General features: G+C 39.5%; 1 protein-coding gene across 1 annotated transcript in view; it reads left to right on the top strand.

Annotated features, from left to right (window-relative positions):
• Nucleotides 1–18,618, top strand: part of LOC128933311 (uncharacterized) — a 78,115-nt gene extending 59,497 nt beyond the window's left edge. The window contains exon 16 of the mRNA XM_054270239.1: nucleotides 18,574–18,618. Within this exon, the coding sequence (XP_054126214.1) occupies nucleotides 18,574–18,583 (10 nt within the window). The 3' untranslated portion in view covers nucleotides 18,584–18,618. The remainder of the gene's footprint in view (nucleotides 1–18,573) is intronic.
• Nucleotides 18,619–22,699: the final 4,081 nt, after the last annotated feature.

Genomic DNA, 22,699 nt, shown 5'->3' with positions numbered 1-22,699 from the left:
ATGCTTAAAACTCTTCATCTTTGCTGTGACTCAAGCATCCTGGATAAAGCATCAGTTTCAAACATTGCTCTGCCTTTTACTTCAAGTGAAAAAATTTTAGGAGTTAGAGCACCATACTAAAATTGAGAGAAGTGTAAATTATTTTCTGTCAGTTTTGAAAACAGTCATCCATTTTAGGTGAACAGTCACAGGCTGGGTTTTTCAGCTACTTGGGGAGAAAAAAAAGTGGTAAAGGCTGACTATTCTGGTTTGTAGCTTTCTCCTACTGAATGCTTTTATTCTGTGTTTGAAACCATGCACATCATGACTTCACATCATGGCACAGACAGTCCACAGAGGGTCACTGGATCACACAGAGATGTCAGGTTCTAATGTGCTTTGCACTAGTTTTGCTGGAGTTGTGCTCAGCTCAGTACCAATAGCAAAACTGTGGCATGAAAAGAAAAGCTGGACTCTTCTCCGTATGTACATGACTGGTTTTCTTTTAACCATTGTAAACTTCCAGTATACATCAAAAGTTTGCACTGATAAAACTACGGAACAAACATGCAATTTTAGCATCAAAAGCCAGAGTTTCTTTCTCCATAACTGGAGGCTAAGGAGGTTCTTTTAAAGAAACTGTTGATAGCTTCTCTTATTTTCAACTGGGAGGAAAAAGCTCTGAGACTTCAGTAAGTTTTCTCTGTCACTGGTTAAATGTATAATTGGGTGCATGATTCTTAGGCTAATGCTGTGACTTGAAGCTAATTATCTTCCCTGCTATTCTATAATGGAGTTCTGTATTTTAATGTGCCTGCTTATTTTAGGCAATGAAATCCAGAGACAAGCCATACCAAAAAGAATCTGTACTGAGGTGCTTTTAAAAAGCTGGTATTATTACAGGACTGTCTGTCTTTGAAACGTATCAAAACTCTTCATAAAGTGAAACCAGTAAATACTGTGCACCATACAGAGCATGATCATTCACCCAACCTTGAATTAGAATGCACACCTCACCCAGCAGCAGCTCTGTGAGGTTGTTCACAGCCATGATGGAAGGGTAATACCCAGTGAGGAATGCAGATTGGCTTCTGCTGAGTGCAGGTAATTACAGTTTCCTTCACACACTGGAGTAACTTTTTTCTCTTTGCAAACTGATCTATGGTATATATGCAGAGTCTTGGCTCTGCGTTTCCTTTGAGCATCACTGTAGTTGCAAGTTCAGGTCTCCAATGATTTGCTGAGAGCATTAATTCATGTCTAATTTAGCACTAGAGAAATCTGAAGATTTAATGCATTTATAGATAAATGTGTGCAGGTTTTCAGGAAGGGCATTGTGCTAGTACTTCTAAATTCCTGGAGTGAGGCAGTTCCTACGCTTCCTAACAGACTTGTGTTTTACAACATGACTTATTGTATCAACTCAGCAATGTTTCCCTGTGGCTGTAGAGAGCCTGACAAAGTAATTATGAAATACTACCTGTACTTCTCACTTTGATACTAGTGCTTTTAAAGATGTCATATAGATGATTTAAATGGTTAAATTTCAGCTTTGGAGAGGCAAAAGAGGGATCAGAGCACTATCAGGCATCTCGCTAACGTGTGGCTGACAGTACTTAGAGTACCATTCTTTTGTCTCTGCTTTTCTGCTGGGACACCTGCTGCTTTGAGCATCCTAGTCCTGTGTTGGGTGAGGGACTCCCCCTGGGCTGAACAGCTGGCAGTTTGCTATGGGAAGGGTACATTTTGAGCACTGTCTTTCCTGACATGACTTGCTTCCCTAGCTGTAGAGCAGAGCTGGAGTGCAATTCTTTTGCACTGATTTCCAAAGGAAAGCTCTGATGACAGTGAAGCATGTGATGGGAGACAATTGGGTTGTCTGAGCTTGTCTTACCTCAGATGAGAGACCTGACAACCTTAATAGGGAAAAGAACAGAGGCTTGGCTGCATGCATGAGCCTTTCGCAGCCTGTTGCTGATGTCTCCTAATAGAAGGCAGAGGGAACTGCGAGCAAATCTTTTAAACTTAGAGAATGCTGACCAGGTTGTGAGGTGTCACCTGTGAAACTGGCATTTCTTAGAGCCAACTAGTTTCTTGAGTGGTCAAAGAGATCCTATCTCACTTCAGGGTTATTTTGTTAGTACAGATCAGCCATATCCTTCCTTTCCCTCACCAGCACACTGAGGCTGCCGATTAATTGGCAGCTGCCTTGCTGCAGCTCAGATGAAGATGTTTGTTATCCTGGAGTGGAATCAATACCTGTGTTGCTTTATATCCAATGCCTATGATTTCTGGCAAGCATAATGACTTTTCTGCTAGCTTAACCCTAACTAAGATTTAATTAGAGGATTTTTAAATGGTAAATACATCCATCTGTCCTGTGCAAAGACTTTCTTATGATGATAAGCTGAGCAGCCAGAGCATCAGATCCTACCAGCAGACATCTGTGTTAATTTGGAGAGCTTGTCAAGCTCCTTTCTTTCAGGTCCTTTCTCAGCTCTGTACTCATCTTTCTACATTTTAGAACCTGTCCCATGCCCTCAGTAGGAGCTAGAATCTTCCCAGTGCCAGTAAATTCTCATACTCTTTGTTACCATTTCCTCTTTCCTTCTCTGTTCAAAGTGTGTCTTATCTAGAGAGCGCAGAGCATGGAGCAAAAACAAACCAATTTATATGTTCAGTAAACATCAGGTCAAGATACATAATTCAGTTTACCACAGCAGGTTGGCATTTCTGAGAGAGGTGTTTAAGGTGCAGAAAAGTATTTTTTGGGCTATCAGATGCATCACTTCTGTTGGGAAAGAAAATACTGGAGTTTGTGTTGCTTCATTAAAATAACAAATAAAAAAGCAGAGTGCACTGAGTGCCAAAGCTGTATTTATCTTCATGCCATATTCAGCACTTTCTCAAGGAAAATATTCTAGCACAGAAAGAAATAATGAAAAGCAGACTGAGACAGCAAGTTCCAAAGTCTCTGTGCATGCTTTTCAGCAGTTCATTTGGAAGCTGAATTCCTTTGCTCCCAGGAAATTCCTCAGGTTATGGATACTTGAGTTTAACAATGACTGTTACATCAAAGGTTGAATTGCATCATGAGTCTTACTGGAAAGAACAACTGGGCAATACTGCAGGGAAAAGAAGGGCAAGATTCAAGATGAGGAAGAGGTAAAAAATAAAGAAAAATATGTGGGTGGAAAACACAGAGCAGGACTAATGATTTCAACAAAGGATAGATAACAAAGGCCCCATGATGTGAGCCACACTTCATTAAAGTAGCCAGAGGTATTGAGCCTCAGATGGTGGTGCTAAGCTCTGTGGTGGAGCTCTTGGACAGCACCCTCCTGGAAATCTTTGGGAGCCCTGCTGCAAGAGCAAAACTGAGCCCTTCCATAAGGACTGTGCCAGGTCTGGGACAATAGGTAATGGAGATACCAACCTTATCCATTTATGTGAAAAAAGTCTGAGGGAGTGTTGAATCTTGCCACTGCATCCTTCTTCCCCTCACCTACTCTGCCAAGGACACAGAGCAGGTTCTAAACAAAGGCAAAAGAGAATAACAAACAAACAAACAAAAACCAACAACCAAAAAAAGAAACCAAACAAAACAAAACAAACAAATAATCCCAGGGGCTTTTCTGGGTTTAAAAAGGGAGCAGCTGAGGAGAAGTTAATTGCTGTGGGTCACCTTCAGTGCCAGAGATTTAAAGATTCAATCTCAGGCCTCTGAGGAATAACACCTCCTGACCAGGTGTGCTATGGAATTAGGGCACCAGTACAGATACCCCCCTCAGATTTGGACATTTTTTTTGGGTGGGGGTGAAATTTTGGCTCATGTTGTTTATTCGTTTATTTCCCTTCTGGTGGGAAAACTCATGGACAAGTACAGCAGTGTATTGCTACCTCAGTGGTGTCAGTGCCACTTTTTGTGGTTTGTGGTCTTACCACTGTTATTGTGGACTAGCTGCATTTTCCAAACTCTTAATAATTTTACATCATTTCATACAACACATTGTCTTTGGAGCAATTTCTAGAGCCAGACTCAGAAGGAAGTCATGAAGAGAGAATAGAAGTCTATAGACTTTAAAGGCAACTGAGAAACAACAGAATTCTTTTTCAGAGTGTTTCATTTATAGCACTTTCATGCAAGTGTGCCATCTTCCTTGATTTGTGTGCATGTATATCTGGAGTTATTTTCTTCCTATTCCAGAAATTGATTCTCTTTCGTCATGCCTCTGAGCCCATTTACAGCCCACATGATATTCCATCACCTGCCTGAGTTACAGCGAATACAGTGGAACAAATGCCCAGATGCTCCATTTCCAGAGTATGGAAAGGGCATTTGTGCCTGCTTGTGGAGATGAGGACAGCTGGTTTTGCTGCTGGATAGATCATGCAGGTCTCTGTTTTGGGTATCAGAAAATGGGATGGTGTTTATGCTGCTTTCTTAGGATGTGTCCTCTCTCATTCTGCACTTGGAAATTTTATCTGAATGTGACTGTTTGCAGTGCTTATGATTCTGAGAAGCCTGATAGGAGTAAGTGGTGTTACAGAAGTGTGCAGGGTGGTTTTCATATGCCTCCAATGTGTTAAATTTATATGCTGGCTGTAAACACTATGCACCCACAAGCACTTGTGAGAGGTGGTGTCACTCTGCTGCTCAACAGCCATGGACAGAGGCATAGTGAGGCACCTTCAGAAGCACTTACAAAAGAAGGATTACATTAGTATTTACCAAATGGCAGCCTTCCAGAAAGGCACAGAAATCCCACATGTTCCCTCCTTTGGTTATTTACCATGACAGATAATCCTAAAGTTCCTGACTGAACCCATTGAGCACTAATATGATTATTGTCCAGCCACCTTAGAGGGAAGAAGATCTGGCAATTTAAGGAGATGAAGAAGGGTGCATGGAAAAAGCACTTAGAGATTTTAGCCCCAGGCATAAAAGCACTGTGCTTAGAAATAACCTCTGAGAGAATATGAAGAGCACCATCTACTGATGCAGAAGAAAACGAACCATTTGTATACAAAGCCTTTTTTTTTTCTTTTCCTTCTCCTCAGAGAAATTGTTGGTGGCTTTCTGGATGCAGACTTTAATGTGGATTTTGATTGTCTAGCAAGATATTTTAACTATTGACTCCCCTTCCTAATGGTGCTGATAGAGAAGAGGATGTGTTTGTACATGGTCTGTTCTGAACCTCAGCAGTCCCTGCAAAGAAGGGGCCTCGTTAGCACCCTTGATATGCATAGATATGCATGCCAAATATATCAGCTGCCTGCCTAATCCTTATTGTCATGGCAGTTGCTTTCAGTACCAGCTTAGGAAAGCATGTTGAGGTGCCACAGAGCGTCTCTTCCAGAGCCAACTGCCAAAGTGGTCTCTTTCCAGTGCCAACTCCCCTCAGCTTCCTAGCTGAGAGCTGAATGATTTGTGACAACCTCACCTGACTGCTTTATGTGTCCATGCTTGGAACATTCCACAACCTGTATGCACTTGACACTGTCATGGTTTGTTGTGCATGGGAGTGCATCACGAAGGTCCTGTTGCTGTCCTAGGCAGACCGTGTTGTGTTCACCTGAGAAACCATCTTAAAATGAAATGCACTTTTTGTTCCTCTGGATCTCTGTCAGCCTGACCTGCCCCTCTCTGCTAGGGAGGACTAACTCTCTATTTAATCTTGTTTCCTCATCACTGACTAGTGCTCCATCATCAGGGTCCCATTTTTTTTTAGTGTTAGATTGGACATGAAGTTGCGCCATTCAGAATCTCAAGTTAGTTAATTTAAGTTTGCCTTAAGGGAGCTCTGACAGGAACTATCAGACCTGCACAGATATCTGTGTCTCAGATGTTGTAACCTTTCTATCCTGTTATGCCTGATGATATATGAAGAGGGAGCACGGCTTTGCTTCCTTCTTTACAGAGGCACAAGGCTCCCTCTTTTGTTATACACCAGCACCACTTAGTGCTGAGATGTTCCAGAGGTCACTAATAGAAAAATATGTTTTCATATGATCATATTCAATTTCTAAGTGAAGCCCTCATTTGTGAGGCTTTGTATTAGCACTTAACTAATTTTTGCTCTGTTTGTGCTTTTTCTCCCTCGTCTACATCCATTTAATAGAAATTATAGCATCTTTTCCTACTGGAACAGTATATTTGCAAGTACACAGCTTATTCACTGGAGTCTAGGTACAGCTCATGTCTTGGGCTAGCCCTTCCCAGCCATCAGCCAGTAAGTTCTAAAATTATAGATCCAGAAACTGTTGCAGTTAGAAATTTGAAGATTCTGAGCATTCTGCATTTCTAAGTTTTGTAAAATCTAGTAGATATGAACAGATTTAATAAAGTCAGAATAGTAACAAGGGAGACAGAATCTTAGAACTAGTTATTCCGTTTGGTGAAAAAACCACAAAAGTTATCTTCAGATCGTCCAAGCTACCAGCTTGGAGCTGGTTTTAGTTTGTTTTTTTTTTTTTCATCCATTAATCCGCTGATTTTTTCTTACCTTGTTTTCCAGAAGCTGAACAATTTGGTGTGTTTAGTTTAGTGCAGATGATTACAGAGAGGGGAAAGGATCTTTTTACCTGCTTGTGTCCATTACCTCTGAACTGAATAAAAAAACATATCTGGAACCATAGTAGCATATAATTTCCTAGGAGGGAAAAGGACAAGTAAGCCACTGAACCATTCAACTCTTCTGAACACATTCTTCCTAACATCACAGGAATGTAAGACTTGGATCAAGCTACTGCCTTACATTGCTTCAAGATATAAACAAAAATGAGCAAAAAGAAATATGTAAGACTTTTATGCATCATAGGCTTATACCAAATGACACTTCTGGCACCTTACACATATTTAAATGTGACACTTTGAATACAGGCTTGAGATGTGTCATAGCAAATTATTTCTTTCATTGCCACGGAGAGCATTTGGTGGTCTCTTTCTGAACAAGAAAATGCCAGCTAATGCTTGTTTGCAAACAGCAGTGCCTAAGGCAATCCGGGAGAGAGAGCACAGGACACCCAAGTAGAGCTTCCCTACAGAACAGGCAGCAGAAATTGTTGTTTGTGGCGCACCAGGTTCTAAATGTTTGGACAAGAATACTATCCCAATGTTTTGATGGCAGTTTTTTGAGTGCCAATAATCTCCACTGTCCTCTCCAAAACCCTCTTGTACATAGAGGCCTGGTACCTGTGTGTAGTAGGAAACAACAAAGTACAGAGGTGACAGCTGCAGAGGGACAGCAAGGTCTTTGGGATCAGGGCACAGGGGAAAAGGAGACTCCTCTCATGTAATGTGCCCAGCAGTCATGCATCAGTGAGGGACTACGGCCTAAATACCTTCATCTAGCATGAAAATGCATCAAGCTGAGGAAAGTACTGGCTCTTTTTATTTCATTGTGAAGGGAAATATGTTCAAAAATACTGAATAACTTAACGATGGAACAGCTCTTATATAATTATTTATTTATACCTGGTTTTGACTATCACATAACCTCTGTTTTTCATACAAGAGTGGGGAAGTGTGGAGATACACCAGTCTGAAAACTTTCTAAGTTTGTCACAGTTATCAGGCAAAACCTGCCAGGAAAAAAGCATCATTTTCTCTATGCGTAATTTAGGCCACTTTCTTATTTTATTGTAAGACTTCATTGTAGATTCTTGTTCACTCAGCAAGTGAACTGAAAGAAGACTTTGTTGCTCCTTTTTTCTGCACTAAATAATTTGGTGTTAGTAACTGATTTTTCCAGTTAAGAAAACCACATGGACAATTGGTGGCAATTTCCACAGCTAAAAGAATTTAATATTTCACAACAAAATATGTGTAAGACCAGAAACTGATCTCCAGATTGGATAGAAGATTTTGTGATCTATAATTTTTTTTACAATGAATAGTGCAGCTCTTGAATCTTTGCATATTGACTAGAAAAAATGAATTATATAGTTCAATTTTTAAAACTGTTTCATTATCCTAAAAAATGTGTGTAGGTAAAATAAAAAGGCATATTTTTCATAGGCTTTTTTACGGTGTATCTCTTTCTTCAGGTTTGAAGCTCAGGCAGATCTTGCAGCAAAGATGATGTTTCAGGAACAGCTGTGAAATAATCTACTTCATGACACTTCTGTAAAATTCAAGGGTTTGGTCTTAAACTGCAAGGAAAGATTTTTGCCTGTAAGATTTTACACTCCAACAAAGTAAGGCTAAACAGAAATACAAAAGGGTTCTAGCTGTGTATTTGTCATTTGTTCCATTCCAATGGCTCACAAAACTTAAAATTTTGTCTTAAAACTTAAACTTTTTCTAGGAATTACTTTTCTTTTGTTGTAATCTACTCCTGGGAAGTTTGGGGAACAAGTAGGATAGTGAGACCTTATGTATTGTCTAGGTTTTGATGTTGCTTATTTTTTTAATAGTAATTCTAACGCTTGGGTGGATATTTTCCTTTGTATCTAGAGCCAAAGACGTCTAGATAAAAAAAGCCCTATCTCAAGGAATTCCCAGTTGCACATGAACACATTAAGTTTGTGGAAGACTTGCTGCACTCTCTATTCAGGCACAAAGGTAGGAGGCAGAACAGTGGGTGCCCAAGGAGGCAAGTCAGAGATGAATCCTGCATCTGGAGTTCATAACTGATCTAATGGCTGATCACTGGCAGCGTGGGGGCCAGGTCCCCAGTGCCTGCCCAGGGCTTGCATCAGCACTGGCACCTTACTTAGCCCATATAAACCACTGAGAATTCAACACTGCCACCTCCTCTTGAGCCAATGTGGGGACACAGCCCTGATTTGGCCTTGTGTGTGCTTTGTGGGGACAGCTTGGCCTTCCCATGGGGGCCCGAGGTGGCACAGTCCTGATGAGCCCAGCCCAGGGCACGTGGAAGCACGGGTGTGCAGGGGACACAGCACGGCTCTGCCAGAGGTGAGTCCGTGGTGCCATTTGCATCTCATGTCTAGCACAGATGACCTTCACAGATGTGTGTACCCGAGATAAAGCCATTCTCCTGTGGCGTCAAACTCGACATTAGCCAATTTATATTTAGCCAATGACTATAAAAATGTCAATATGCACCTTTTTCTGTTTGAGTAGCTCACCTAGAAAGCTCACGATTGGAGGTGGTAACATTCACTGTATGAGTTTTCCTCCAAAATGTCACCTTAAATGAGATCTAAAATTTTCATTAAAAATGTTATGATGTTTCATTTTGTACTTGCTTGACCAAGTACTTCTTGAATCTCCTGATTCAAACCAGGTCACCATATATTTCTTCCCTTAAAAATTGTGGATATATAGTACGTAGTTTTCAGAAAGTCATTTTAAATGGCTGACTTTTTGTTCCCTTTGGGGTCAAAACTATTTGAAACTTTGGACTCCTTCAAAGGACAAAGTGTATTGTAGCTATGACTAGTCAGAATAATGTGTCACCACAGTGTAACATGTTCTTCTGAGTTTATTATCAAAACAACTTTGAGTGGGTCTACAGAAGAAAATGAGAACACTAAATGGAACAAAGACTGCAGAGACAGAAATCTATGAAACAAAAATAATACATATATGTAAGGGAAGTGGAAAATTATGTGGCAAGGAGCAGTAATTAGGACAACAAAAGAGATATAGCTAAACAAATAAAAGAACTGAAGACATCTGAATGAAAGGGCACACTTTTATTAAAAAAGAAGATCTTAAAGCAAAAGGCAATAAAGGTTTTTTATCACTGTTGAAATGAGACATGAAGAGATGTAGGGAGGGAGAACTGTGGTGAATTCATAAGGAAAGGAAGGTGAGTGGAGGAAGAAAGGGAAAATGTTCTGTTGATTCTTTAGATAGGTTGAATCCTGATCCTCATGGGCTGGAACATTTCCATCTCTTACTGCAGCAAGCATGTAGAGTAGGTGGTTAGTACCTATGAGATATGAAGTGACTTGCTGAGGACTTCAGTCTGCTGGTGTCTGCTGCCTCTCCACTGCTCAAGATGCTGCCCACCTCTGCATGCTAATAAATCTCAACAAGCCTGAGGCCCCCCTAATGGAAAATGCCTTTATGGGGACATTAAGTTACGTGTACAGCATTTAGTTCCCAGAGAAAAGCTCTGGGGCTCTCTGTGGGCAAGAACTATCTCAGAAAGCACTAAGGGATTGCCTAACACAACTAGGCAAATTAGAGGAATTAGACAGTGGTTTAGAAGATGAATGACAAAGGTATGACAAAAGGTTACTGACCTTTCATGATAGGCAGCCCTTGTTAGCACCACTGCTGCACAGTGAATTATCCTTTCCTCAGGTTCCTTGCCTGACTGGCTGATAAGCCCACTTGAACCTTTGCAATTCAATCCAGTACAATTCACTAAACCCTCTTTAGATCTTAATTCTGTCCCCTACTCCTATCCCCTATTTCAGCTACATAAGAAATAAGCGAAGCTAAAGTCTATATTTAATTTTCATGCACAAATCAAAGGGTAGATGACTATACTGTGCAGACTTCTTGTAGCAGTAGGTGAGCTGTCCTTTTGATAGTGAAAGCAGTGTGTGGCTGAAGATGTGGTGTCCTGGAAAATTAATTTCTTCGGGAGGGTCTTGGCAGCAGGGTTCCAGGCTCCATATTAATATCTCTGAGCCGGTGTCCTGGACCTTAGTGTTTCTTCTTTTAATTCCTGAGTAATTTAGGTCAAGGAAGATAGTGAGAAATCAGCTCCTTTCTGAAGGTCAGGAAGAAAGAGCTCTAAGTAAATCCAGATCAAACTCATTTAGCAGCAGCTACACAAAAGATGTTGGATGTTGCTTGGTGGGTTCATAAACTAACTGCTGGAGCAAATACCAGCAACAACTACAGAGAAGAGGGTTATAATGGCAATTCTAGGCTAAAAAATGGATCTAATTCACAAGTCCTTCACTACTGGGATTCTGAGAATAAGCAAATTCTGCTTCACCCACACTTTTATTTTCAATGTTTGTAATGAAGGAGTAAACTGGCTTGTGGTAAAGAGAGCAGGCTCTAGGAAGTCTGCTGACAGGTTACCCCAAATGGCTAGAGGAGGGTATAGCAGAGCAAACAATTTGCCCCCACAGTGAGCTGTTTTGAATTCAGGAATGGTGGGATGTGAAATACTAAATACTGAATTCAGGGCAGATAGTATATATTAAGAAGAACTCAGCCATTATGATAGCTCATAATTTGGTCAGTACTGGTAACACAGGACTTAAATATTCTTAAAATAGTTCTGTATGTTTGTAGCTACATTCCAGCTCTGCTCTTCTTGGCTCTAGCACTTGCCTCGTTACTGTGCTGCTGTAAGAGGGAGCGCAAAGAGCAAACTTGCTTTTATTGCTAAGTGAACCTGAAATGCTGCTGCATTTGGAAAACCCTTGGGCTTGCTGCTAGAGTTTGTGTGAAGCCCACAGATATATACAAATGGGATGGGGGATACATACAAATCCCATGAATACTAAAAGCCCACCTAAATCCTAGGGTTTGCACAAATCCATTCCTCAAGTAGTGACAAAGTTTGGAATTTCTCTGACAGAAGGAAATGGTTTATCTATTCTGCTCCCTTTTTGCTTTGCAAGAAATAGCTGTCTTGTAACTGGGAATACAAGTAGGTAACACAACCAATTTCCTCCTGTGTCTTCTTTTATTCCTCTTCATGCAAGGCTGTTCAAAGAATAATTGAAAACCTGGACTGCTATTCAGTATGCACAAATCCTTACTTTTTTGAACATCTAATTTTTGGAAGCTACTTCAACAGACAAGTAGCTTAAAAACCTTCTTAAAACAAAAATTAGCTTACAAGCCAGACAGGTATGTCTATGGGTTTGGGATTTCTTTTTTTCTCACTTCTGGCAAAACTACGGCAAATTGGAGAAGGCCATATATTGAAAAAGATTGTGAAAAATATTTGGTTTTGATGATCATCTGTCTCCAAAATGAAAAGTCCCATTTCAATATTCTTGCCTACATTTTCAATTTTGGCGCAAAATAATTTTATTTCAAAGTTTTTGTGTGCTATGGACTAAAAGTTATTAATGTTTTGGGGAAGCTTTCTTGGACTGAAAAGCAACATTAATATTTTCTTCATATTTACTTACATTTTTGTGGCACCTGGACTTTTTTAAAATCTTCCTGTCCTAAATTGTAGAATTATAGAGTCATTTGAGTTGGAAAGAATTGGGTTTAAAGGTCACCTAATCCAACCCCTTTGCAGTAATCAGGGACATCTTCAACTGGACCAGATTGCTCAGAGCCTCGTCCCACCTGGTTGTGGGCACTTACAGGGATGGGGCATCTGGGCTACCTGCTCCACTGTTTTACACACACAAAACACAGTGCAGTGAAATGCAGATATTTCTTTCTAGCAGAGCAGTTCTTTCTTTCCAGCAGTTTGTTCATGCCAGCAACACAAGGTTGTTTTACCTAGAGGTCCATAGGAACTGTCTCTTGGTCTGTTAGCTGTTTTCCTGCTGGATGCTGTGCACTATGTGGAGGCTGTCATGGCTTCTGGTCAAGAGGCTGAGGCCATCCAAGAGCAAACGTGCTTGAAAAACAGTCACATGGAGTAAAGTCTGTGGCAAGACTCCACAGGTCAGCTAAATATGCAGATTCTTGACTGCTTTTACAAATGCTGGCTGATATAAAACTAACAGGAATTACCCGAGCTGGTAGCCATTTCTGGTGCTAGTGAAAACCAACACATTATCTTAGCAGAAGGGGGAAGGAAAAGCGGCGATTTGTGGTGTTCAGTAATTCCTGCATACCAATATTGTCATGGTTTAGCCACATCTGGTAACTAAGTACCACACAATCTGAGAGTAAGTTTGGGGTTGGTCCATGACCACTGAGCAACTGTCTTGGGTTTTTAGCTGTCCCTAAGAGCACCAAAACTTTCATAGAGGTCAGTAAATATTGTTTAAAGTCCAATGAAAAAACCCACCATCTAATCTACAATGTTAATGAATGAAGGCGTACTGAAAGCCAGCAGCCAACTAGTACTTGACATGAATGGTAAGTCTGAAAAATATACTGCTGTGAGAAGTGCCCACTGGATCAGCTGGGTGGTCAGTACAGCATGCAAACAATATTTGCTTGAGGTGCTCATCTTAGGATTTCATTATTTTGATTGGAAAGAAGAATTATTGGTGGCTTGTTAAGATAATTTGCATTAAAGCACTTACAGGGAAAGACAATTTATTTTTTCTTCAGGCCAAAGAATAAACCCTGTGAAATATACAAAAAACTTCTAAGGAACTTCTAATCAACTTTTGAAATAAAGTCCCTTTACATTCATAAGACTTGGCATTTGCTTTTATTCCAGGAAACTGAAATACTCTGTTGGCTCTGAGACTGGCTTGCAAGTTGCTACAGAAAATTCAATGTTAAAGCTCTCAAGAAAAAAAAACAAGCAAGGCTTATGCTACTTGCATGCTGCGCTAAGCCAGTGTTTTTCAAAGAAAATGCACTGTTTCTTTAACTTTTCTGACAAGCTACAGGAAGAATAGGAGGAGACAATAATAATTTTTTTTTAGTTCAGGGTCATTTATTTTCCACTCTTGGTACTCAGTCTTCTTCATATTCATATATACTAAAGAATCTTTTGGTGGCTGTAAATGTCATCTGGCAGATTATTTCTCTCAAAGCTGGAAAGAACATGAAGGAAATCTGCAGGTATTTCATGCATTACTTTATAGTTGCATTGGTAAATGTACATATTAAAAGACTGGAGTTAGATTTCCTTGTAATTAAGTTATTATGTGTATATTTTAGGCAAGGATGTTAAAGTTCCTGGGATGACAGAAAGACTAATGCTGTCTCAAAAACTAGATGTGACTATCAGCATTACATCGCTCACAAAAAATTACTACAAAACATGAAAATAGGAATAAAGGACAAATCTTCTGTATATTCCAAATATTGCACAAACTACCCATGTAACTACTTTGTACATAGTGTTCTGGACTAATGTATCTTTGGATATATGCTTACATGTATATGTGTATATGTTCTCACTGTCAGGCTCCCAGAATAATTCAGCAGTTTACAGGCATAACTGCTAGAATATTTATGTAAGATATTGTCATTGTTACAATTTATCGCCTTTTCTGCCCAGTAGGCTCCTTTCTTTGAGCGCAGAAAAGATCCTAGAGGAGGAACTTTATTTATCTATCGTTGCAGAGTGTCAGATACATAGTAGGTAGAACTAAAAATGAAGTGATAACAGGTAAGTTCTTTGTCTTCTGGCCTGATACTAAATAAAGATTTGGGCCTTGTGCAGATCATGGGCAATATCTATTAATCTATTTTCAAGTGATCTTCTTTTAGGAAAGCACTAAGCTGAAGTACCTTTTACTTACCTTTGTCTTCTTCAGCAGCATAGCTACCATAGCTTTCAATACACTCATTTCCAAATCTGTTCATCTGAGTCGTTGTTCCCTCTCCAGCACTTAGAATGCAAATGCTGTGAAATAGTGTTGCATTAGAAAGTGCTAATTAGCTCAACCTGAAGCACAAAAATAAATCTAGTAGGTTATCTCCATCAACCTACTAGATATTTTCCTAATAACTTTCTCATTAATGTAGAAATACATTTTCTAGTCTCTCATGACGGTTTAAATGCGTCCTACAGTAGTTAAATAATATGAAAAGACTGAATTCTTTGCAGATCTCTAAATGGCCACTTGAAGTTATTTAAATCTTACAGCTGCTTTTCTTAGATAATATCTTCTGATAAAGTAAGCCTTTTGAAAGCTCATCTTTCTTCCTTTTGAATATAAAAGGAGATCAAAACAGAGTGTTTCATGGGAACACAGTAAAATCTTAAAATATGGAAAAATCCTGCCTCCCATGAATAAACCAGAGACTGCAACAGGCTCAGAGGGAAACGAGTTGAGTTTTGTAGTTTCTGGTAAGACCCTCGCTGCTTCAGTGGCAGGAAGGAAAAGGTGATTCAGGTCCATTCTGCTTAGCCTCACACGAAAAGGGAATTTTTTCCTTTATTTCCAGCATCAGCAGTCAATAGAATACATTCCCACTTGGATATTTTAGGATTTGAGATGAATTTAGAACTTTTCAAGCATTTTTCTAACACTGTCTTGAAATACTGTTTCACATCTTAGTTGAATATCAGAATAATTGAAGAAACCTGAGCCACAGAGGCACTTGAGACAATGTATTGTTACCAGTTTAGGGTTGTGGGGTTTATAATGATAAACTGCTAGGACTGTCTTCCAGTTTCCCTGTTTTCAGATTAAAGAAACACTGCAGAGCAGCTTTGTCACACTGAAGTTTTAAGACCAAACTTCAATAGTGTACTTGCTTTGCCCTTGGGTAGCAAGGCCAGCAAGTGAGAGCACAGCACCATGTCCTGCAGTAGCACTGCTGGGGTGTCTCTTGGTTCAGATTATCAGGATTTTGGCAAAGCAACGGGACAGGAAATGTGACAAATACAGCAAAAAAAGAAGGAACCTGTAGGAAGAATTGGAGCAACAATGAGTTTGAGATAATTAATCAAATCTGGCATTGCTGGCAACTGGTCACCTCTGTGCATTAAATCAAATTTTCCTTGATTTACACCTGGGAGATACATTTAAGAGGTATTTAAAAGCATATTTTAAACATATTTTAGAGGGGAGAAAAAAAAAATCAGCAGTTACTCAGTTTTATTTGACTTATTTTCTTCAGCTTAACAAAGGGTCTATCAGCTGAACTCGGGTTTCTCAAGAGGGTTCAGAAATACTTTGTCGAAGACTCTTTGCTTTATCTCTACCTTTATTTTTCAGATTACATTGGGACAAAGTAGGAAACACGCATTTTGTCATGACTCAGAGCAGCTGTTGCAGGTGTTGTGCCTTGGAATTTGTGGGATCTTACACTGATTATAGCATGCAAAAGTAATTGCTGAGGAAATCCAGTTACATATGTCCATATGCAAAAAGCCATTGCTCAAATTTAATTGGGTAGGATTACAAGTGAAAAATGGCCTTCATTAGCATAATGTTATTTTCAGGATACTGGTAAGGATTAGGAGTTTCTCCAGAGATCTTGCAGACCATACTCATCAACGGAAAGCAACAGCAACTCTCACTTCAGGAAAACTGATTTACATAACTAGCCTTGAGTCACAATGCAGGTTTTATAAATTACTTTGTCAATCTAAAAGATGCTTGCTATTCAAATTATGAAGCCCCTGTGAGTACAGGCCCATTTTTCTGAATAGAGAGACCATGAAAACATCAGTAACTCTGGCATAAAACTGATGTATTGTGTAATAATGTTTCACATAGAACCTGGGGCTTCATTTATCATCAATGTCTGTAGCTAGGTTTGGTACAGGTTACAAAAGAAGCCCTGAATGCTTCAGTCACATCACAGATGTTAATAAAAGGGCATAATAGAGAGGTTGAGCGAGATGAATTTGGGATATAATGGCTTCTTCAAGCCAGATGCTCATGAAGATTAGTGGAGGAGGATGGATGGAAATCTGGGCTTTAGAATTATGCTGAACATCTTCCTACCTATAGCAAACTGACCAGTCTGCTGTGGAAGAAGTAGATACAAGGCAGATTTCTTATCTGTCTACTTGCACAATTCAAGCTCATTTTAGCAGCTTTAACATATTACTAGTTGCTCATTTTGAACATTAACTTTCCCCATGTGCAGATCAAAATCACAGGAAAAAGTAGGAGTTAAAATCCAGCAGAATGCAGATTTGGTAGGAAAGGTGAAATGGCAGAGAGAGCAGGGTAGGAAAGAAGGGTGAAAGAGACAGGATTCAGGAAAGTCTAAGGATAAATTTAAAGCTTAAATGTAAAGCAACTCATATAACTGAGAGCTGGGGTGCTTTTTTTTCTCTTACAATCCATGTGTGAATTAACAGTGAGTGACTTAGAGAGTAAAGAGTTAAGCCTCCTTGACCACAACCTGGATCTGTAACTCCTCTTACCAAGCCCTAGAGATCTCATTTTATTTCCTTTAGAGCTCTTGGCATGTGTCTGCAGCATGGGAATAAGGTCGCTTCCTGCTAGCCCTGACTTGTGTCATGTGTGAGCAGTTAGATGTGGCAGGAAAGACTCATGCATGGGAGGCCAAGGCTGTTTAAGTTGCTAGTCAGGGTGAAAGCCAACTGCAGCCTGGCCACTTTCCTCACTTAATGTACTCTGCTTTGCGTCTGAAAGCAGCTGAGACAAAATTAAAGTAAGCAATGTCTCTTGTGAAGGCATTCTAACTGCTCTTGCCTTTTTGTTTCTTTAAATATTCCACTCCCTGATCCTTCTTCCTCGCCAAATGCTCTGCTCTTGGAAGGGACAAAGGCTTCCAGAGGTGTCCATTACAGCATTATTATTCCTTATCTAGAACAATATCTTATATCTGCTATTGTTCATGTTGCATTCAGACACAGGAACATCAGCAAGGCTGAAATCGGATTTTTAGGTAATATATCTTAATTTCTATAGAAGGCTGTGGAGACACATCCGTGGCCTCTGTGCTGTATACTTCTAATTAACTATTGGGCACTCACCACTCCACTTGTTAGAAAATACTTATTTATAGAAAAAAAGGGAAGTATCTATATAAACGGCAGAATTCTAGCAAATGTATCAGGTTCCTTTTGAATTGCTTCTGAGATGCAATGATAAATCCTACCTGATATTTTATGTCGCTCTCTTTCTAAGGAGAAAACTACTTTTAACAAGAATGTAGAAGAGCATGCAGTTTCATTACTTCTCTCCTGAAATCTCAGATTATATTTAATCCTGTGCTTTTCAAAATTACAGTTTTGATTCTCACAGGATTACAGATCTGCTACTGAAAGCTTTTCTCTCCCACCTCTCTCATCTTGATTCCACATGCTGTTTTTCAAGGTGACACACCACTCTTCAAACAGAGGAGGAAGTGGGGAAGGAGGGGAGGGGGGAAAATAATTCCATTGTAAATTGGCACAAAATGAAATAAAACTTTAAAATGTTACAAAGAAAACATTTAATCTCCCGAAGTATTATGGAGCCAGCACATCCCCACCTTCTGCATCCCCCTAATCCTATTAGATAACACCAGGAATAAGCAGCTGTTACAATAAAAAATGCCAAATAAATGATTTTGAACTGCTTGAAAGTATGAGGAAAAAACCTGTAAGATAAAAAGCACTGGGAACGTGACAAGACTATGAGAGTATTCAGCCCCTGGTCTTGTGCATAATAGCTGTCACTCAAGTGTGTCTAGTTAAGACTTGGGGAGATATTCATTTCACTGGAGACTTTTTGATCTGGGTATCATCTTGCATGACATTTTTCATGAATTGTTTCTTTCAGTAGCTTGATGATATTTCTTTTTTTAGCTAAATGAAAAGAAGTATTTATGAGAGCTCTGCAATTTGAAAACGCTCTCAAGGAATATGATCATCTGAGTGCCTACCTTTGCTTTTCAATGTGTCAGGAATGAGGAGGCAGTGACGTGCTGCTGCTGCCTGGTGTCCCTGTTCCTTCAGATACTCCTTGCAGCAGAATGCTCTGGTAATTGCTGCAGTTTTGGCTTTTTAATTTGATGCCTCTCCATTCATGAAGTGCAAAGTATTTACATAGCTGTCACTTCTGCCTCTCACTCCACAGAGGAAACTAAGGCAGGGAAGAGAGGAATGACTTGCACTCAAGGAGACAATGCAGAAAGGTGGTTTACTTACTCCCTAACAAAGGAAAGTGTTGAGCCCATGCAATGCTCCTTCCAGATGCAAACTGTAGAAAGCTTCACAGATATCTAACCCCAAGTCAGTGAACCTACATTTGTAAATCACATCTGTACCAATACAGATTTTCCAAAATTTAGTTAATTTGTGAAGTTTGACTCTTGAAAAGTCAGATGCAAATGTGACCTCCTACATCCTTATTCCACTGTGGCAGTATGAATAAACTGTGTAAAAAATTTTTTAATAGAGTCCCTTTTTAAGGTGAATTAAGGCTTTGGATGAGGTGGTTGGGTTTTTTCCACCCCACTTAGGACATATATGAATGAAGCAAAACAATTACTCATGACTACCTATGAATGTGACTATGCCAGATGCACAAGTTGGCACAACTGCAATGCAGACAAGAAATTGCATCTGATGTCCCAGAAGAAGCTTGTGATGTCTTTTACTCCTAACAGAAAGTGGCACAACTTTAAGATGGAGATCCAGTCCTGGTAACTTTTTGCACATTTTCTTAAAATTAGGTCAAAATATCAGTCCCAGCTACAAGCAGAGCCCCAATTCAGGAACTAGAGAGAAAAGAGAAGGACAGATGAAAAGATTTCATTGTTATAACCAGATCTACAGATTAGAAAGGAGTTGAAAATACACACCTGTGACAGGAATGATTAAAAAAAATAAATGTGTCTAAACAGCATAAAGGTGTCTAAACACCTTTTCTTTAGAAATCCTTTTTGCTTCAGATCACTTTTTTAAAGTTGAATATTAGTAAAGAGGGAAGACATTGGCAGAAACTGACACCTCGACAAGCTCTAAACCAAAATCCATATATATGCCATCACTGTTTGCTGATTGCATGGCGTGAGTGTGGCAATGAATACAGGATTTCATTCCAAGATGTAAACTTTAGAAACTTCGATAAATGAGAAGTCACTTTGAGTGAACTGATGTGTGAAATACATGATTTGTCCACCACCTTGCTACCACCAGGATTTCTAGTAGCACAGGATGGATATTAGGTCTCCTACTTGCTCCAAGCCCATGACTAGAGCACGCCTCCATGCCAAAACAGGAGTGTTGTATAGGACTGTAAGGAAACTTGGGAATTGTTCATGGTCTCACTGGGTTTCAGCCTGTGGATGAGCATAGGCTTTCAGTGTCCTTGACTGCTATTGTAGATTTGAGGCTTTAAGATCATTGTGAAATTAACGTTCTTTCACTGCATGCCAGATTGTTGTGGGGGTTTTTCTCTTTTCTTTGCTGGAGAGTCTTCACTTGCCACTCAGAAGATTGCCTTCAAACTATCTTGCCCCATCATGTTCAGAGATGATGTCTTTAGTTTCAGCCTGTGTGTGCTCAGAATACAGGGTTAGGTTCATCTGGGTGTTGTTTAGGAGCTTCTTGTTCCAGCAGACTTCAAATGCAGCATCCCATGGAGACTTGAATATAAAAGCAAGTAGTGCTGATGTGCCACATTTAACACAGGCTGTGCAGGAAATCAACCTTAAAAGATTTGTATGTGTTGATCTGCTCCTTCTCTAGTTCTTCAGTTAATGTTTCAAAATTATTCCTAGGTCTTCATGGTAGCTTAAAGAATCATTTATATGCTGGTGAAATTTCTTATTAACATTACTGTACTTAAAACCACTGTTAAGATTGTGGAAGCAGCACTGTTAATATTGTACAGCAGTTGTCAACTACACAGCCTTGGAGTGGGGAGAACTCAACTGTTGTCCTACAACAACTAGTTTAACATCACTAGTTTGTGTGCAGGTTAGGGGGAAAATCCTGTTCATTTTGTAATTCATGCAATTTATTCTGTAAAAAGAGTTTTTTTAGATGAACCTTCATAAACTAAACCTCTCACGTCCAAAAATGGTCTAGCTTTGATTGGGCACCAGATCTGAACACCCATAGTCCTGCTCTATCCATCATCCACTGAAGGAGGTTTGTGTGATCTGCCTTTCTGTGGAGCCAGGTGCCATAGAGAGGGATTTATGCATGTGCACATTACACTGAGATAATGAAACTATGAAACCTGCTCAGATTTTAACAAGTGTCAAAGCACTGGAGAAACCTAACTCCAAGCCAGACCATCTTTGTGGGAAAGTCCTTTGACTGGTTCTTGGCTTCTTCAGAGGATGGGAGAGCTATTGCATTTTTCCAAGCTATTCAAGGGCTTAGAGATTTCAAAGTGAAATATTTCAAAGCCAGTTAAGGCTGTGCTTAGTTTAATGTGGAGCTGCAAAGGATACTTCTAAGTACCAGGCAGCACTTGTGCTACATGAACTGTGAAATACTTTACAGCAGCCAAATACCCACAGCAGTCGGCACACCTTTGATTCAAGAAAACTACCTTTTCCTGCATGTATTTTAGAAAAATAGAAAAAAAAAAAAAAAAACAAAGAAAGAAAGCTAGAGATTTCTTCACCAAAAGCTGAGATCCTACAGAACTGTGTGAGAGGTGACTAATTCATGGATCTTGGGAGGACACACAACTAAGGAAAGCAGTATTATTTTTCAAATTTATGTGTAATAATCACTACAACGAGTGAAAAGTGTTTTTTTAGGTTAGGACCTAAATGGGAAGCAGCTGGCTACATGTAGAACACACCAAAGAACATATTAATACTTCTGCAGAACAGATAAAATTCAATTTATTCTTTTAACGCTCACAGCCAGAACAATCACCACATTCTTGTGCAAGAGGCATGGAAGCAGAAGCAGGCAGAGAAAAATTCTGGGGTGGGGCCCCAGTTGTTGGTTTCTCTGGGTCTGGATTGAAGGCACTTGAGACAGTACTTCATGTTTGGACTCAAGTGTTTGTTATTTCTTATCAGTAAAACAGTCCCACTACTGTGAGTTTGGCAGCTTTTCATTAGAAGGCACAAAATAGGTAACAATCTCTTGTTACAAGGTCTTTTAAGACTAAACTATCCAATTAAGAAGTGACACCTAGATTATTTTCCCTTTTAACCCAATAATTGATCCCAAAGAGCTGCAATGTGGACTTTTCTGCCTGATTACAAAATGCCACCCAAACCCCTGAAGAAGAAAGAAGAAGCACGAAGAAGAAACTCAAGATGACACCCTGTGCCCTCCATCTTGCTTCCATCCACAACATATTAAAAATCCCAAAACCTAAATTTTTCACCAAGTGATACACCTACACTACTCTCTATGATCTATTGCACACTTTTGTGGATTCCAGTCTATCCTGAAGTCTGGGAAACTTTCTCCATGAATGAAGGTGAAAGTCAGTGCTCCCCTGGGGGTCAGGACACCCCAGAGCAGGAAGAGAAATATTCCAGTGCCCTGGGTTTCCACAGACCACTTCAGCCAACTCATGAGAACTGAGGTTCTAGAGTAAACTCTCACTTTTTTAGTCAAGACAGGTATGTTTTCTATGAGGGAAACATTATTTATTTCCTTTTCTCTTTTTAACCAGTACAAGTCTCCCAAATTTAGCATAGTAATTAGTCTGAAAGCACCATGGAATAACAAACATAAACTTTTATCATATTATATTTAATTACAGTTGTCATACTTTCATTTCATAATTACCTTTCATTTATAAGGCTGTAAAGATCACTTTAATGACTTTTCAATTATTTTGCTATTAATTGGTTTTAATTTCCATGCTTCTTTATTAAGGATGTCTGCAAATTACTTTGTAGATGAATGAGGAGTGTTGCAGAATGTTCTGCTTCTGTTTCTTTTTCTGAAAAACAAGCTGGTGAAATAGAGTCAAGCATTCAGCATAAATTAAAAACTCACACACATGACATTTGGAAAACAGTTTGTAACTTTAATTTTAGATGTGATGATAGAACTGAATTGATGGCCTAGAAACAATACCCTTGATGGCCTAGAAACAATACCCTTGGTGAGTACTTGAAGCTTATAGAAATCTCTTTGTTGAATGGGCTTGAAGTATAGGAGCTCCTGATCTAGACCAAGAGTCCCACCCAGCTCCCGGACTCTCATGATTAAATCAGAATGTGTTTTATTCTTGGTGTTAGGGGAAAAAACCACAACCACCAACAAAAAAA

The sequence above is a fragment of the Melozone crissalis genome, unplaced genomic scaffold (assembly GCF_028551555.1).
Source record: "Melozone crissalis strain CALT ecotype California unplaced genomic scaffold, PUWL_Pcris_2 ptg000009l_1, whole genome shotgun sequence".
NCBI lineage: Eukaryota > Metazoa > Chordata > Aves > Passeriformes > Passerellidae > Melozone > Melozone crissalis.
Note: the sequence above shows the minus strand (reverse complement) of the source record. Positions and strands in the feature narration are given on the sequence as shown.